Here is a 16,507-nt window from a genome sequence, read left to right on the forward strand (position 1 = left end):
CAGAGTGATGATATGTGCGAACAAATGTTGGCTAAGGAAACATTAGAGGACACACGAGTCATACATGAGTCAATGGTAAAACTATCCTTCAAAGAGTTGGCTGGATGATAGATGAAAAGTCGGAGCTGGACAGGGGGAATGTACTTTAAAGAATCAGGTAGAAAGAGTTTTTAACAAAATGCCAGGCATGTTGTCCACGCATGCACATGTTTCTGTGTGTGAGAAAGTTTGTGTTCATCCCAGGTGGACTGACAATCCAACAGACAGAAAAATGTGTGTCAGCCTCTGACAGTAAGACGTTCGCATCACAGCAGGAAAACAGCAAATTGCCAACATAAATAAGGTGCCACGCTCTGATTAGGACTGTCTTCACACATCATTATGGTCTAATGAGAGAGTTTCCCCTCTCTCTCAGTCTCACTATATCTGCGAGTCTGCTTGCCAGTTTTGCCTCCACAGACTTTGCATTTTACTAACCCATCTCTAGCTGTGCCTGACACCTGTCAGCCATGATGGATGAATGTAAGTGAGGTGTCGCTAGGGCAACAGGCAGGCCAGGGGCAGCGGTGGCCTCCAGAGGCAGGACAGGTAACCAGTTGGCCCTGCCTTTATATCTGAAGGCTTTATTTAGGCCGAACTGTTTATCACAGGGCTGTCTGGCCTGCTTGCCCTGTGTGAACTGCGATCCTGCTCCACTCAGGACCACTTTAACACCCCAAGGGGGGGGGGCGTGTTCAGGCCAGGCAATAATACCCTCTCATTGGGCCAAGGCAGAGTTTCATCGCCTTGGCCGCTTGCTTGAGTGACAACACCAAATGAATTTGCTGCATCAGTGTCTGACTTTGGAGGACACACGTTGCTGTAATTCTTTTTTCCTGCTGTCTGCAGTGACAGTGCATGAATACATTATGGACACTTCTGCTTGTGAATGCTTCAATAAACTATTGTGCATCATTGTTTTATTGTGTCTCATTTGCACCCCCAACACAAGAATAAACCAATAATACATTCACGTGTGTGAATGTGTGTGTGTGCATATGCACACCTATGTTTTTGTTTCTCTGTTTTTGTGTCAGTGCGCAAAAGCTCTTCAAAATTACACACTGGGAAACTACACTTTTTATGAGAGGATGGTGTATGTGTGTATAATTATGGTTTAATTGCTTGCCCTGTGATGTGCTGTCATCTGTCACAGCCCAAAGACAGCAAATAATGATTCTGCTGCCGTCACTTTGTCACCCAGACGCTCAGCATGCAGAGAGCAGCAGAAACACCAGTAACTGATATGCGTCTTGAATTACTGATAAGCGCTCGAATCTGATGAGCTTTGTGTATGTGGGCGTGCTTGTGCTCTCAAAAGTATCTTGGCTGGCCTTTCTATCTTGGTCTATTGTGATTGTCTGCGTATGTGTGCATAAGGGTGTGTGCGTGAGCGTAACAGTATGTGTCTGTGCCTGTGTGAATATTTCTGTGTTTATGAGTGGATGTAGTTTTGTGCTTACGAACTCATTGTTTAATTCTGTGTGTGTGTGTGTGTGTGTGTGTGTGTGTACGAGAGGGTGGGAGTGTGGTGGGAGGGTGAGGGAACACAAGCTTACGTGTGTGCAAATGTGTTTAATGCCTACTGTATATCGGCACTGACAGGTGCAACAGTTGTGTTATGCTTTAAGCTGCTTGTTTGTCTGGCGCGCTGCTTTGTGTGGTTGAGAAATGGAGTAAACAGAGGGAGAGGAAAGCAGCCTGGGGGCTAATTTATTCACTCCCCAGTCGCCCTAGTCACAGAGTGCTGTTTCACTGGCCCACCTGTCAATCCTGAGGAGCATGCCATAGCCTCATCCAACAGCACACTGCCACGCAACAGCCCCCTCTCAGTGGGCTTCACCAAGCGCTTTAGGCAATAGCAGTATTAACCGTGATATATCAATAATTTCTCCGTAATCAGAATTAACAAGACAGCAAGTTTATTTAGCACACAAGCAGCATTAAAAAAAAGTCATTTTCTGTGTACAGTGAAAATAAATGCGGAGTTACGGTTGTACCAGTGTTGGTGTTGAAATTTAAAGTCAGATATTGAATAGACATAATGGTAGTATCTCTGTTTGTAAGCACCTTTCACAAAGTATTGCAACACATGACTAGTGAAATGCATAAACAGTTTAATGCCTTATAGACCAATGTGCCGTATTGCATCACAACTGCCTGAAAAGAGCACAAAGTACAGTTTATGACACAAATACTTACAAAACTGAACAGTATAAATGTGTGAGCTGCTAGCAGTTGTGGTTGACTGTAGTAATGTGATGTTCAATGCGCTGTGGGAGTGGGAGGAAGTGTCTGTCTGTTGCCAGCGTGGAGTAATGGATGGCAGAGCTATGGGAGTGGGAGGAGGCATCCATCCTATTTCAGACAGCTGTAATGGATGAGAGTACAGCAAAAAATAAGAACAGGAGGAAGTCTGCATGCCTTCACTATCTCAAACTCTCACACATAGAGATTGGTATTATTGAAATCAGTTGTACAATAGATGTGATTGGAACAATGGAACACCTGGGGAAACATTTGAGGCTGTGACTTTTGTTGTTTGTGAATTGGTCATAGGATATCTTCATGTGTGAATGTGTTGGACACACACAGCCACACACATGTGTTTGTGCATCTGTGTGATATGTTTGTTTTTTTAGCTGTGTAATGTGTCTCTCACCATGTGCCCAGTCTGTGTAGCTGTGCAGTGGTACTCTGGTATAATTAATCAGATGGTTTGATGTTGGCAAATGAGTGTTTATACAGACTGACTTCCTCTGCAGGCCCTGCTCTTTTTAACTAGGTTTTAGTTAAACAAGACGAGCACATAAAACACTTCAAGGCACCCATTTATCACATGGTCCTCCAAGCAATGTAGCCCAATGTCCCCATGCCCCACCACCCTCCCTCCCTCTTCCCTGACTCCTGCCCCCTTCCCTACCGCCTACTCATTCACATCTACAGTGCCCGAGGAAACCCGCCTTAACTTATTGAACACACAACTGCTGAATAATGAAACTGTGTCAGTCTATGCACTCTGACTAACAGTGTATGTATCACCCCAGCTGTGATTTCTCCTGATTTCTAAACAGTTATACCAAAGTGGATTGGAATGAAGCTCAACCCTCCCGATCTGCTTGTTTGATTTATTCCTGTAAGAGCAAAGCTTCCTGTCTTAAGAGCAATCCACCCTACCCTCACCTTTCACAAATATTGTATCGCACAAAATCACAGCCTATTTCCTCGCTGGTGAGGGTTGTGGGAGAGGGTGCAGCAGACTCTTGTGGTTGTTGTAAACAAGCCAAAGCAAGCTAGCCATCCCTCTGGGTCACCTGGGAGCCGAGGCTGTGGGTCTCCCAGAGAAGGATTGAGGAGGAGAGAGGATGGGAGGATAAGTACTGCCTTGCTTCTGTTCCTCGCTGCACAGTGCTTCGCTGCGTTTGCCTCTGCTGCTGGCTGATGAAAAATGTCTCCTGGCCCCTCTGCCAGATACTGGGAGGCGTTATCAGCCCTGCCTAGCTCTCTCCACAGTAACGAGCCCCCAGGCACAGTATTATCTGTTTACGATAAGGATATTAATAACACTGTGCTTTAGTTATGTGCTGGGGTGCCCTGTGGGGTGATGGGGGGGAGGGGGGTAAGGAGCACCTGAATCATTCTGTCAGGGGCTCTCTCCAAGCAGGACAGGATAAGAGTAGAAGAGGGGGAGGGAAAGGAAGGAAGGAGTCATATAGTGACAGTGCCGGGGTGTTCACCAATTAAACCCATTCACTTTCTCCTTCCAGCTTTGTTTCCAAGAACAATAGCTTGACCATCTGCTAGCAGGTCCATGTGGGAGTTACCATAAGGAGGGAAAAGGTCAGGGGTTCAAAGGTCACAGCTGTCATGGTCAGCAGACAGGTCAGCCTATTGTCTGTACTTTACTGTAGTGTAATGTCCTTTCTTTCTGTCCCTCTTTCTCTCTTCCTCTACTGTCTCCAGTGTTTGTATGGCTGCTACGTACACTCCTCCATCATCCCCACCTTCCACCGTAGGTGCTACTGGCTGCTCCAGGTAAGAACTCCTCTTCTCCTCCTCTACAGTTCACCACACTTTAGTTTCACTCCCAAACTCTCCCAACCTATCCACAAGAACTTGAATGAGTTGCATGATATCAGTTTCCATTTAAGCGAAGCATTTTTCTTTGACAGCCGGCAGGCAGACATCAACCTATCCCCCCGCCACCTCCATCTCTCTCTTCTCTTTTTCTCCACAGCCTCCATTTCCCTTATCTTTCCCAGTCATTCTCTTTTCTGATGGCATTGCCCATACACGCCGTCCAGCACGAGGACGGTATCTCAGTCTGCTAAAAGCTTTGCCATCTCCCCTGTCTAACAGCTGCAGTGATGGGCAGTAAAAGCATGATGGAAGACGTTCCCTGTACAGTATAGTGTGCTTACAGTGGGTCGTCAAGTCTGCAGGTTGAGAGTGGTTGTAAATAGTAGTCCTTTGATCACCTCCCCAATACATCTCATCATTCTCGTTTAGCATGGCAGCCATTATTGCTCTAAGGTGCCTGATACGTACAACCATTCACACACACAATTTTAAGGGACCATAAAGCACGCACACATAGAATAGGGGTGTGTGGAGCTGCTGCTATTTTTGTCTATATATCTATCTATCTGTAGTTCTATGTCTTACATATATTCTAATAAAAAATGTGTGGAGAGAAAGCATCTTTGGGGATAAATGCACTTTGGCTACTATATCGCTAGTTCAATTTCTCTTAAGTTGTATTTTCTGAAGACAAGAATTGTCGAGTCACAACATCCCCGCTGTACTGAATAGACCCAGAAGAAAAATTAATCTGTAGTCTAACCAACCCCCCTGACAATGTCTGTTAGCAAAAGGGGAGAGCAGACCGGTTGGGAAAAGACTAAAGGGAAAAACTGGCCTCAACAATGCTTAAATACTAATCAAAACAATTAGAGTGTTCCCACAGCAAACAAAAGCTTTCAAACAACAACTGTTTATTTCTCTCGCTCTGTCTGTTGGCTCTGTGTGTGTCACAGGCAGTAATAACAACGCTAGCAAACAAAAAGCATGTCTCTTCCTGCCTCTTCTGAGTTCAGTCAGCAAAGCCACTCAGGTTATTTTCATTTAAATATATTTTCCAAACCATTAGAGGTACAGTGTATTATTTAAAAGTAAAAGTAATGAAAACAAGAAAAACAATAAAATAATGCTATATGGAATATATCATTCCGATTCTGAAATAACAGAAGACATAGTGGTATATGTTCAGACTTGGGGAATGATCAGTGGAAGCTCTTGTACTTTTTGGTGATGCTGCACATTATCTTTAATCTGCTTACATTTGCAAACTGCCGGGGAAATCTTTGTCATTTTTTGGTGGTATTAGGAGCTCCTTTAAAGGATAGGTTCACATTTCAGGTCTATAATACAATACTGACATACATTGAAAGAGTTACTAGCTGCTGTAAACATTCCTATTGTCCATACTGGCCAAGGAAATATCCCCTCCTAACGCTATTTCAATGTAAGTGATGGTGGACAAATCCACAGTACTTGTTATATGCAAAAATGCATTCCAAACTTCAGTCATTCAAGAAGGTATCTAACAAAGTTAGCCTTTCTGGTATGAAATTCCATCTTTTCATGCTGAAGACTGTACATTTGGAAATTACCCACTTGATTTGACAAATTCAGACTGCTGAATCATCATATTAGCTTCAGCTGAACTTCAAAATGCTTTTTAGCACAGAAGGGGGACTGTGGATTTTGTCTCCCATAACTTACATTGGTATTGTGATAGTAAAGGATCTCTTCATGGCCAGTATGGAGTGCCCGACAACTCTTTCAACTTACAAATGGGCATGTGCATATTGTTTTAAGACAGATTTAAAAACAAATGTGAACCTATCCTTTAAATCGAATTCAGGTCTAAAGGAGCACAAATGGGGCATGAAACAATGGGGCATGAAACATAGCCACAGTTCCAGGGTGAGTCAGGCCAAAGCTAGGCTTGACATATACACAATAACACAAGGACACACTCAGACGTTCAGCACAGCAGAGAGCTGGGGTCACAAAGGGTCACTCACTTTTTAAAACTACAGCCTTCATTTTCACCCTCTCTCTCTGCCAGTTTCTGGATACACGCACATAAACACTCATCAAACTTTGAGGAGTTCACTGACTCAACTTTTCTTTCCCGTTACTGCAGAGCATCAGCTAAAAACAACTGGTTAGTGAATCCTTGGCCCTCACATCTCCTCTCACACTGCTCAGCAGTTCTCCTTACATGACTCACAAGACCCTGGTATGAAGCTAACACATCCACTCATTCTGCCGACCAACAAAAATATTTATTTACAAGTAATTTTCTTCGGCACTGAGCATTCCTAGAGCTCCAGATTTACATCTCCTTTCAGGCAGTTTATTGCAGACCATCTGTGCTGACAGGAAACCACAGTCAGGATCACACCAGAGGTAAAAGATTACACTACTTCAGTCCGTAGATGCAGATAGACCATCAGCACCTCTGTCTCTTCAAGCCATTTTTAGACATCAGACAGTCATCCCTGTACAAAAGTCTCTCTCTCATTCTATCTCTCTCTTTTTCCCCCTTTCTCCAGTCTCTGAACCCTCTGTCCCTGACTCCCTGTGTACCATTTGCTGTGTCCATATGAGATTTGCAGGCAGTAGTCTGTCAACAGCAGAGCAGCAAGGAGACTGGAACTCCCAGAGCGGCAACAGGGAAAGGTCACCAGTGAGTGAAAAATGTAAATATTCAGCCATCCAGCGGCCACAGTCACGGAGAGACAGGGATGAAAATAACTCCTATTACACAGCACCGACAGGGAGGGAACACAGAGGACAGAGAGGGTAGAGACAGACTGTGAATGAGAGAGCGATTGAGATGGACACAACTTTTAAAAAGTTAGGCTAAAAAAATTGATGGGAGAGCTAGAGAGAAAGATAGATTTAAAGATTTGAAGCATTGAAAGCATACAGTAGGATAGGGAGAATAGGGACAGTGTGTATATACAGTATGTGTATTTTTGGATATGTGTGTGCAAGAAAGCCAGAAAGCAAGAAAGACAGAGTGAGGTTGGTGAAAGGTGTTTTAGGGAGAGGGGTTTAGCCTGTGGGTGTGTGCCTCTTTATCCACTCTTTATCCAGTCTTTATTGAGTCAAAGCCTGGGTAATGAGACAGGGGACACGAATGAAGACCTGCGAGGGGGGTCCTCTCTCACTCCATTCATTTTCTTTTGTTCTTTTCACCTCTCACTCTCAATCTGCTCATCCCCACCACACTACCTCCACCTCTCTATGGCATTAGACCACTTTAAAATGTCTGGCCCATCCCCACAAATGGCTGAGACTGAAGAAAAGTACCACCGCAGTTATCTGGGGTTGCAAACAATGAATCCAAATTGCTGCTGAGACAGAGAGCTGCCCAGAGCAGACTGTGTGGTTTGTCACTCAAAAAAGTCCCCATTTCAGTGGATTTGGTAAAAAAAAAAATGGGGCTCTGTGTCATACCATGGTATATTTTCAATGCTGCCAACAAATAACACACAAGTCCCCAAGTCATCATAAACATCACGACAGTATGTATCCACTCTTTAAAAGGCTGTCAGTTACAGCTAGAGTATGCACAATCAGATACTTAAAGGCATACCTCTATGAGTTTAGGACTGTCTTTCCAGCCACAAGCTGTCATGACACACACGCAGACACCCACACTCATTGACACAGAGGATCTTGCCTGTCCTGGTGGCACTGATTGATTCTATTGCTCCGTGTCCCCTTCTCTTGTTTAGTGCTAATCGAATGTAATTCCCTGCTTGCGCCTCTCCATCAAATCAGACAGTGGAGTTTGCGCTGGCCGGCGGGGGCACAGAGGTGGGGATAATTATGATATTAATACGGAGGGTTCTGAGGGGAAACTTCATTTGTCCTGCTGCCTGCCACGAACACAGAAAGGGGTCAATAGCCTCTCCCACTTTTCCTACTTTAAATAGGAGGAGAGAGGGATGAGATAATGAAATGACTAGTAAGACAGGAGGGAATGCTGACGACCTTGTTTCTTCACAGCTATCACTTTCTCCCTCTTACCTTCCTCAGCTTAGGCCACTGTGCTCTAGTCTCTGTCTCACATGAATACATTATTAATATCAACATTCACTGCAGTTACATTTTTCTTATTACATTAGTCCTTCAGAGTATAATGACTCTGGAACCACTTGAATTAGTGTTATGTGGGAAAATGAGTTGTCACTGTTGTCCCTGTGATCATTCCAGCACTATTAGACAGTATTTCAGCAATATTCATTTATGGAATAATTCAAAGGTTACTTAATTGGACAGGCAGAGTGATAACTCTGCCTGTTATCACAGTTATCGCAGTGATTAAAGAGAACCTTGAGCAGTGTAGGCTCTGCGGTGCTGTCCATGGTTCTGAAACCTACAGTACTCTGTTCTAACCTTTCTAGCTGTTCCCCATATCTGAGCCTTTTTTTTTGGCTGTGTTGATTTATCAAAAATCACTCAGCACCTTTGAACTCCCATGCTATTCACCTGTCATAACAAGCTAAACAGTCTCTAAAGATCAATACACTTGGCCAATGATGTTAGCAGATCATGTGCAGGGCCTAACACATGTACTCATCATGCCTCACACAACCACGTCACCAGTCAGGGCAGAGGCCTCTCTCTCTCTCTCTCTAGCTAATTGAATGGGAAAAGTTGAGTAGCTCCTTTGCTGCGGTGATCCGTCATAGGTCGACGTGCAAGCAGGATACAGTAGCTACAGACCCAGAGCGGACATGCCTGCAGGCTAAAGACAGACAGATGGATTCTTTATATCTACCAGAGTCCTCTCTTCATTCGGATCAGTTTAGTTGCCTCTGTGTTGAGCACTGGGAGACAGGTGCCGGATTCAGATTGGCTCAGGTGATGTGTGATGACGGAGCAGAGCTGTCAGGTCCAGATTCACATCAGATACGTCGAGTCTATGCAAGGCTACATAATGAATATTTTACTGAGATAAATCATGGATGAGCCAAGGCACCGTTCTGTTGATTTCACTGAGAGGGTAGAGAAGCAGGAAAACCTGGGGAGGTTTTGACTGGCTGTCTACAACCTCAGGGCAAATGGAGGCAGTAGAAATATAATTGCCTTTAGCTATGCAGGCTGTTGTTTGTATCAAATGGAAATGCACCTCTACAGAGTATGAGATCAGATTTATAGCATATGAATTTGACTCCACCACCTGACTGTTCAACTCAAAACCTCAACACTGGACTGGCAGGAGTGGCTGGCAGTACAGTATATGCACTGTGAGTGTGTGTCTGTATATCTTTCAGTGTGTGCACATGCCTGCCTTCGCATGTGTGTGTGTGTGTATCAGGCTTTGCCGTTCTGTTTCTGTGCTATGGTGGGAGACCATGGTGCTCTCAGCAGCATGCTGCTGCTGGCAGGCCCCCACTCTCTCTGCCATGAGGAGAACAGCTGCTTCACAAGCATGTCGGGGGTGTGAGCCATGTCCCTGTGGCTCCCCTCATCTCCTTCACTTCTCCTCCTCCTTGTGTGCAGTCACACAGACATGGTGCGTCTGACATTAACCCTCTCTATCCTCTCTACTTATAAACATTCAAATATGTCCGTTTCCATGCTATCACTTTTCTTCTAGTCCACTAAACACTTCTGCTACCCTCTGTTTCCACTCAGAGAGAAAATATAGAGTTAGTTCTAAGTTGGTCTCTACCCAAAACAGTGACACTGGGGCTTCTGACCGCTAAACAAATTGAAGGTTACTTTGGCGCTTAATTAATGGCCCCTACTGGAGCACTCTCTCCCCCATACGAAGAAAGAGAGAGAAGTTGAGCTAAACCCCAGAGGCACACAGAGCCTCCTCTCCTCCTGGCAGACTGATCTGTTCCTCAGTGCCTGCGACCTTTTCTCCAGGCCCGTCGCCTAGCCCACCAGCACGGCCAATTATCACAAATCCCCCGCCGCATTTGTCTTGCCATTTTCACTCTGCGGCCAAAGAGGCATGCGTGGCCATAGACTCGTGCAGCCTCCTAACCAGCCTGAGCCCAGACGGAGAAACAGAGGCCCACAACAGGTATGTGGTGCTTAAATAATTCAGTTATCCTGAAAGGTTAAGGCTCTGCCTGTAAGGCGAATTGACATTCATCTTGCTCCAGAGTCATGCGCCCCGCTTTCAGACGGAGTAACCATCGACATGTTTACATTTTGTGACTTCCAAGATTGTTATTGACACCAATATTTCCACTGGCCAGCTCAAAAGAGCACAGCTGGCTGACTAACCAGAGCACGAAACAAATACCTGAGTCCTTTGCTGATAATGTGAGCACTTAAGCTTGTTGAAGAGTATTGCAACAAACCATTTACTCTCTGTGTTGTACTTCATGAGCTTTCTCTTCAGCAGCCGTTTGCTGCCTCTCCCATATTAGACAATAAGAGAGTCCCTGTGCATAGTATCACCAGCAAGACTTATTTGTGTTTACTTCCTACCTGTGTGTCTTAGAAAGCAGAGATCAATGGCTCCACACTAAGTCTGTGTCTGTGCTGTGCCAACCTCTGTGTCCCCACTCATGTCAAGCCACAGATCTGCTCGTGTCACTATGCAGGCTCAGGCTGATGGCAGAAGTGTGCACACATCTCCCAGCTTCCCAGAGAACACTGGTCACAGCTAATGACCAGAACTGTCCGATTTGTCCTGCCCTGATTACTCCTCTGAGCCCCAATTAGCCGTGGATGAGGGCTGACATCCCGACACGATCACTTGGACGTGTCATAGAGGGAAAGATGAGACAGGGAAGGATGGAGGTAAAGGGGAAGGCAGGGAAAGTGTGTATTAAAGACAGAGGAGAAGAGCAAAAGGGAGTCGGTATGAAAGCCATATTAATATAGGGCCAGAGTCATTCACTCTGCATTCAGTCAGATATCAATCTCAATTCCCCTTTAACCAGCTACCACTCATTGACATACAAACCAACAGCTCTGATTGCAATTTCTATAATTGGCAATTTTCATTGTGAAAATCTGTCTATATCTGAGGGTGTTAGCTGCATCTGGTCTGAGACAAGCTGATTTCTCTGTGGGTTAGGGCTGAAGAGGCTAAAGACTGTTTGTGGAAAAGATATAATAAGATAAAGATAAAGTATTGGGCCAATGTGGTCAAATCAATTTAATAGCTGAAGTGAATAGTGAAGGTCTGAGAGCCCCAAAGGTATTTTATTATGGATAAAAACAATGCCATTTGTTTCTCTAATTGTCAATAACAATCTCTGTTATACACATTGTTTTCATCTGTGTGTCTTCCCATATATCCCCTTCTTTTTCTTTTCCTTTCTCTCCTGCCTTTTGTTCTGGTCTGACCCCCACCCCCCATCCCACAGTTCTATCTGTCTTTATTTCTCTCTGCCACTGTGTCTCCCCAGGATTGCTGAGCTTTCTCCCCTCTGCAAGTATTGAGAGAAAATCTCTTTTTTTTTTGGCTTGCTCTCATTCTCTCTCAGTAGGGGGCAGTAGAAAAGTAACTACAAGGGCACATAAAGCCTTCAGAGTCAAACCAGACTTCTTTTAGTCTTTTTTGATCTGGATAGATGTCATATTGAACACACATGCGCACACACCCTTCAGTGGCATGGCTCTGCTCCTATCTTTGTCTGCTCCCCCATTTCAAAACTCACCCACGCAAACCTAAGAAGACACAGAGAGAGGAGGAGGAGGAGGAGGAGGCAAGAGAAAGCAAAATATGGAAGGGTAGGAGAGGAGGAATGGCAGGAGGGAAGGAAACAAGCTGTGGTAGGGGTGGAGGTGCTTTGAGAAGGGGGGATTAGAGTTAGAAGATTAGAGGTAGAAGATGATATCATTCGGTAGAGATGAGCGGGAGCAAACGAGCAGTGCAAATCACCCAACATTAACGAGCTGCCTCGTAAATTACTGCAGTCAAGTGTATGCTTAAAGTTGGATCTGGATAGGGCTGCGTAGTGCAAGGGAGGCATAACACTTGTCTTAATATTATTTACTGCCCCTTCCTATTTACTGTATATAGGTTGTCTCCTATAGCCCAGTATTGGCCCCCTGTGGCAGCATCAGTGGATGTTTCCTAGTAGTGGTAGGTTTTAGTCAGCCTGAGTGCCCACTGTGTGGCCCATCCCCTCTTCTCAAACCCCAACAGGGGAGAGGTCAACTACAAAAAAACAAAACAAAAAACTTTGACTTCCCCAGTGACGCCCTCAGATAACTGAGATTTGACAGGCTGTTCCTCATCTCCCTGTAGTGTTACAATGTTTACCTCCTAATACAGAAACTGCAGCAAAGCAGGAATAGGGAGTTATTTAATTATAATAAAATGTTTTGTTTCAATGAAATGTGATTTTACTCTTTTTTTCTTGGTGTGCTAAAAATCCTTAAACCATTCAGACAAATCCAGCAGGGATTACAGCAATTCAGTTGAAATGAACATGTGTATAAACCTGCATGTTTCAGACTGTTCTCCAGGGGAAGCAGCCCAAGAGAGAGGGGGAGAGAGACAGAGTCAGGGATATGGATGGCAGAGAGTTGGAGTCTCTCTCTTGTGCTCTTAGGGAGTGAGTGAGGGTGGGGTAGAGGGGGAAATATACATTTCTATTTTAGCCAGGAGCCCAGCAGCAGGAGAATGACTTTCATTGGCTGGATTTTAAATATTACATGACTTCCTGATGGCAGTGTGCTGTCTGAGGCGCTGTCTGGCCTGGTTTTAACCTGTCCGGATAAATCAGCCATTTACCCAACTCTGTTCCTCTATCCAAAGTACCGTTTCCTCCCTTCTTACCTCATTTTCCCTTGGTTTCCCTTTTTTCTGTCACCCTCCAGCTTCACTGGTTTCTCATGCCATTTCTGCCTCTGGACCGCTTGCTATGGTGCAACCCACTTTGTGTGTGTACAGTGTGTATATGTGGCGTTACTCTGTGGTCCTCTGCCAAGGCCCCTAACGTCATATGCAGCCTGGCAGGTGACAAATAGTTTTTTAATTGCTTGCACCAGGAAAATCATTAGTCTCTTCCCTTTCCTTGGTGGGACCAGGCAGGACGTGTGTGCAATAATAATAGCCTCAATCCCGTTTCCCAGTTCCATGCCTGCTATTTTTAGAACAGGTACTTTAAGGGCCCTCTCTTTCTGTGTGTGTGTGCGCACGCTTGCGTGCGTGTGTGTGCGTGCATGTGTGCAAGTGTGTGTGAATCCACAGCAAGGGTGGGCTAAATGGTCCAGAGGTGCTTTTCCTTGCTTGTGACGGAGGAGAGAGTGTGTTTGTCAACCCTGTTCCTGCCTCATGAGAGTTTTTCTCATTGCTGTTGCTATTCCCCAGCCCTTGGGAGTGTGCTGTTTGTCTCTGTGTATGTGTGTTTTTTTGTGTGTGTACCTCTGTGTCTGGCAGGCTCTGGCCTAGGCCATTGTGCTGTAGTGCATTACTGTAGCAATCCACCGACACAGCGGCCAGCCAGATGAAGCTGTCCAGTTTATGGAGCAACCTGCAAACTCCAGCTGCTTTTGGTTGGGATTGTGCTTAGTGGTGAGATATAGTATTGATTTTCTCTCCTCGGTGCCCTTGCCATCCCTGCGTAGATATGCACCAGTGCTCAGCATCCATTCACTGAGAAAGGGGAGAGGGGGGAGAGAGCAGAGGATGATGTTTATGGGACGATACTGACCCCATTCGTTCACATGGAAAAGACGTGGAATGTGAGGCGGCAAGACATCAGAGGGGAATTGAGTTTGCGAGGCTCAGATTGCAAGATGAACCCTGAATTTGATTTCTGTGTTATACAAGCATTTATTATATATCTGAGCGTCTGAGGGTGTTTGTGTATCTGTATTCTTGTATGGGTCTATTACATGTGTGGGTTTGTGTGGATTTCTGAATGTTCAAGGGTGCATGTGTGCACATGTGTATGTTAGTAAGCCATTTGGATCTGTACTGTTTGCCTGTATTTTTATTTTCTTTTTTGTTTGTTTTTTGCCCTTGGTTTGAATCCCAGTGGGGAGCCATGTTCAGCACTGTTCCAAAGCAGTTCAGATCCCACTCTCCCTCCACTCCCTGCCCTCCCCCCCCCCGCCCTCCTTTCCTCTAACAACATGGTAAAATCAAATACATGGTCAGTCATTATTTGAAACATTTTTGTGGAACCCCTTAGCCGCTCTGCAGCAGTTAATGTAAGCGCCTCATTACACAAAATATTTCATACATAAATGATATAACTTAAAAATCGTATTAAGTATTGTATAAAAATATTAGTGTGTGACCTTTCTGTGAATTTTAAGTCTGGTGCTTATAAAATGTTTAAGCAATGAAAACTGAATTGAACCTTCTAGACTGTCAGTGTTAATAATACCTTTAGGTGTGCAGTACATCAAACATCACAGTACCAGTAACTACAGTTCTCTTGTCCCGGTCTGACACACACACTCTCGCTCACACACACACACTCACACATACACACACTTCTCCAAACCATTAGACTGTGGTAAGTTTTCAACAGAAAAATTGAATGCAATCAGTATCAACAATATTCTTCTCATTCAGACTCTTCTGTCGCCTTTTCTTTTTTCCTGCCCAACATTCCCTCAATTAACACAGAATTTATTTTTTCCCTTCTGACTAAATCAGTCTAGAGCTGACTGAACAATTAAGTGTGTCCTGTAGGTGAGTTGATATCAATACTATACATCCTAATGTATAGTGTAAGGGTACCAACTTCTAACATGGTTGCTTTATCTGGTTTTGTCGACTGATGATTACCCCTAGAAAGATTGCAAAGTTATTTTACCAATAATTAATCAAAGTGAAAGTCAAAGTGAAAGTGACTAGTCCATAAAGTATAGTATCTAGTATCACAGTTCATCATACAGTGTTGTATGTTGGCCCGCATCAGAAATAATTTAGGGGATGTGTAGCCAAACAGCTGAAAGCCACTACTCTGTATTTGTGTGTGTGTGTGTGTGTGTGTGTGTGTGTGTGTGTGTGTGTGTGTATGTAACCAGGCAGTGTTATCCAAGCAAAGCAGCCCTACCCTGGCAGTGCTGAGACTGGGGAGACCCTGTCTCTTTCCAGATTCATCTCTCTAGCTTTGTTTGACTAAGTAGTGCCATGGTGTTGGTGTTGGAGAGGGCTGGAGTGGCAACAGCAGCAGTGCAGCTTATGCGTGGGTTGCCTGAGCCAGTGAGGCTTGGCACAGAGAGGCAGCATATGTTCATGGCCAGCTTCCTCACTCCTCTCCCATCTTTCTCTCTCTCCCATCTCCTCTGTCTCTCTCTCTCTCACTAGCTCACTCTTGATAACCCTCATCTTTTCCTCCCCCCCGTTTTTTTTCCACTTGTTTTGGCTTTGCACGTCCTAGCATCACCTGGGGGAGAAAGCATAGTACAGAGATCAAAGAGCGTTGGGGATCCCAGTGTCCCCCAAGGACACCCCACTATGTCTCACTAATGCCACATCCCCATCTTCTAACAGAGACACGTGCATACATTCCTCTTTGTCATTTTGTCATCTGGCATATGATCAGAGAATATTCGGTGCAGTAGGTAATAAGTTCTGGCTGTTAGGGGGCTCACAGCTTCATTTTTGATGCCTTTCCAAGGGTTGGTCACCAGCACCTTGGCCTGTCTGTGCCCTACATAAACACTGGCTGTTATCCAAGCATGTCAGAACCAGGCATTTCTGAATACTACTGACTAACGAGTAGATATGGACCACCATCCTGCTGCCCAGCAAAGGGTTAACTGTGTCCCAGATAGCCCCAACCAGCTGTTTCAGCCTTTCACACCTTCTCTCCTGCTGCCTGCTCTCCTCCCTGCCTCTTGGACCAGTAAATGAACACTCATTTGCAAGTTAGATAAATCCTTTGAATGTATTATTGATGCAAACAAATTAGCCTGTGGGCCCCAGACAATACCTAATGGAGCCTTGGCTTATGGGTGAGGTGGTTTCCAGCGAGGGCACTGTCGGTGTTCCAGGATTGATGCCTGCTCTTCTGCCCTGTAATTATTTCTCCTACAAATTATTCAGCTGTTCTGATGCAGTTTGGGGTTTAAAGCAGTGCTACTTATTGCTGCCTATATGATTCCAGGCCTCAACTCAGCCACATTCATTAGTTTATTAAATAAAGAAAAAAGACACAGGCAATTAGATAACTGGGATAAAGCCACCGAAATGAGGGGATGTGTTATTATTCAAGTTTATGTATGCTGCTCATAATTCACTGGGGTTTATGTTGGGGTTGCTTTTTCAAGGATATTGTCTTATCTTGTTGTATACAGACACATGCACACATTTTAACAGCCTTGTATAAGCCTGTTCACGTATTTACAGAGACTCAAACGGACTCCCTTTAACAAATATGCATAGAAACACTGGCAGAATGTGTGTGGCTAACACATACAAAGGTGTGGACACATATGGACA

At 44.7% G+C, this 16,507-nt stretch overlaps 1 protein-coding gene across 10 annotated transcripts in view; it reads left to right on the forward strand.

The window, feature by feature from the left end:
* The window catches only part of camta1a (calmodulin binding transcription activator 1a), a 276,033-nt gene that overhangs the window by 212,964 nt on the left and 46,562 nt on the right, over positions 1-16,507 (forward strand). For all 10 annotated transcript variants that reach the window (XM_044211305.1, XM_044211307.1, XM_044211299.1 and 7 more), the window contains one exon: positions 4,003-4,074. In XM_044211305.1, coding sequence (XP_044067240.1) covers positions 4,003-4,074 — 72 coding nt within the window. The remainder of the gene's footprint in view (positions 1-4,002; positions 4,075-16,507) is intronic.

This window comes from Siniperca chuatsi, linkage group LG10 (assembly GCF_020085105.1).
Source record: "Siniperca chuatsi isolate FFG_IHB_CAS linkage group LG10, ASM2008510v1, whole genome shotgun sequence".
Classification (NCBI taxonomy): Eukaryota; Metazoa; Chordata; class Actinopteri; order Centrarchiformes; family Sinipercidae; genus Siniperca; species Siniperca chuatsi.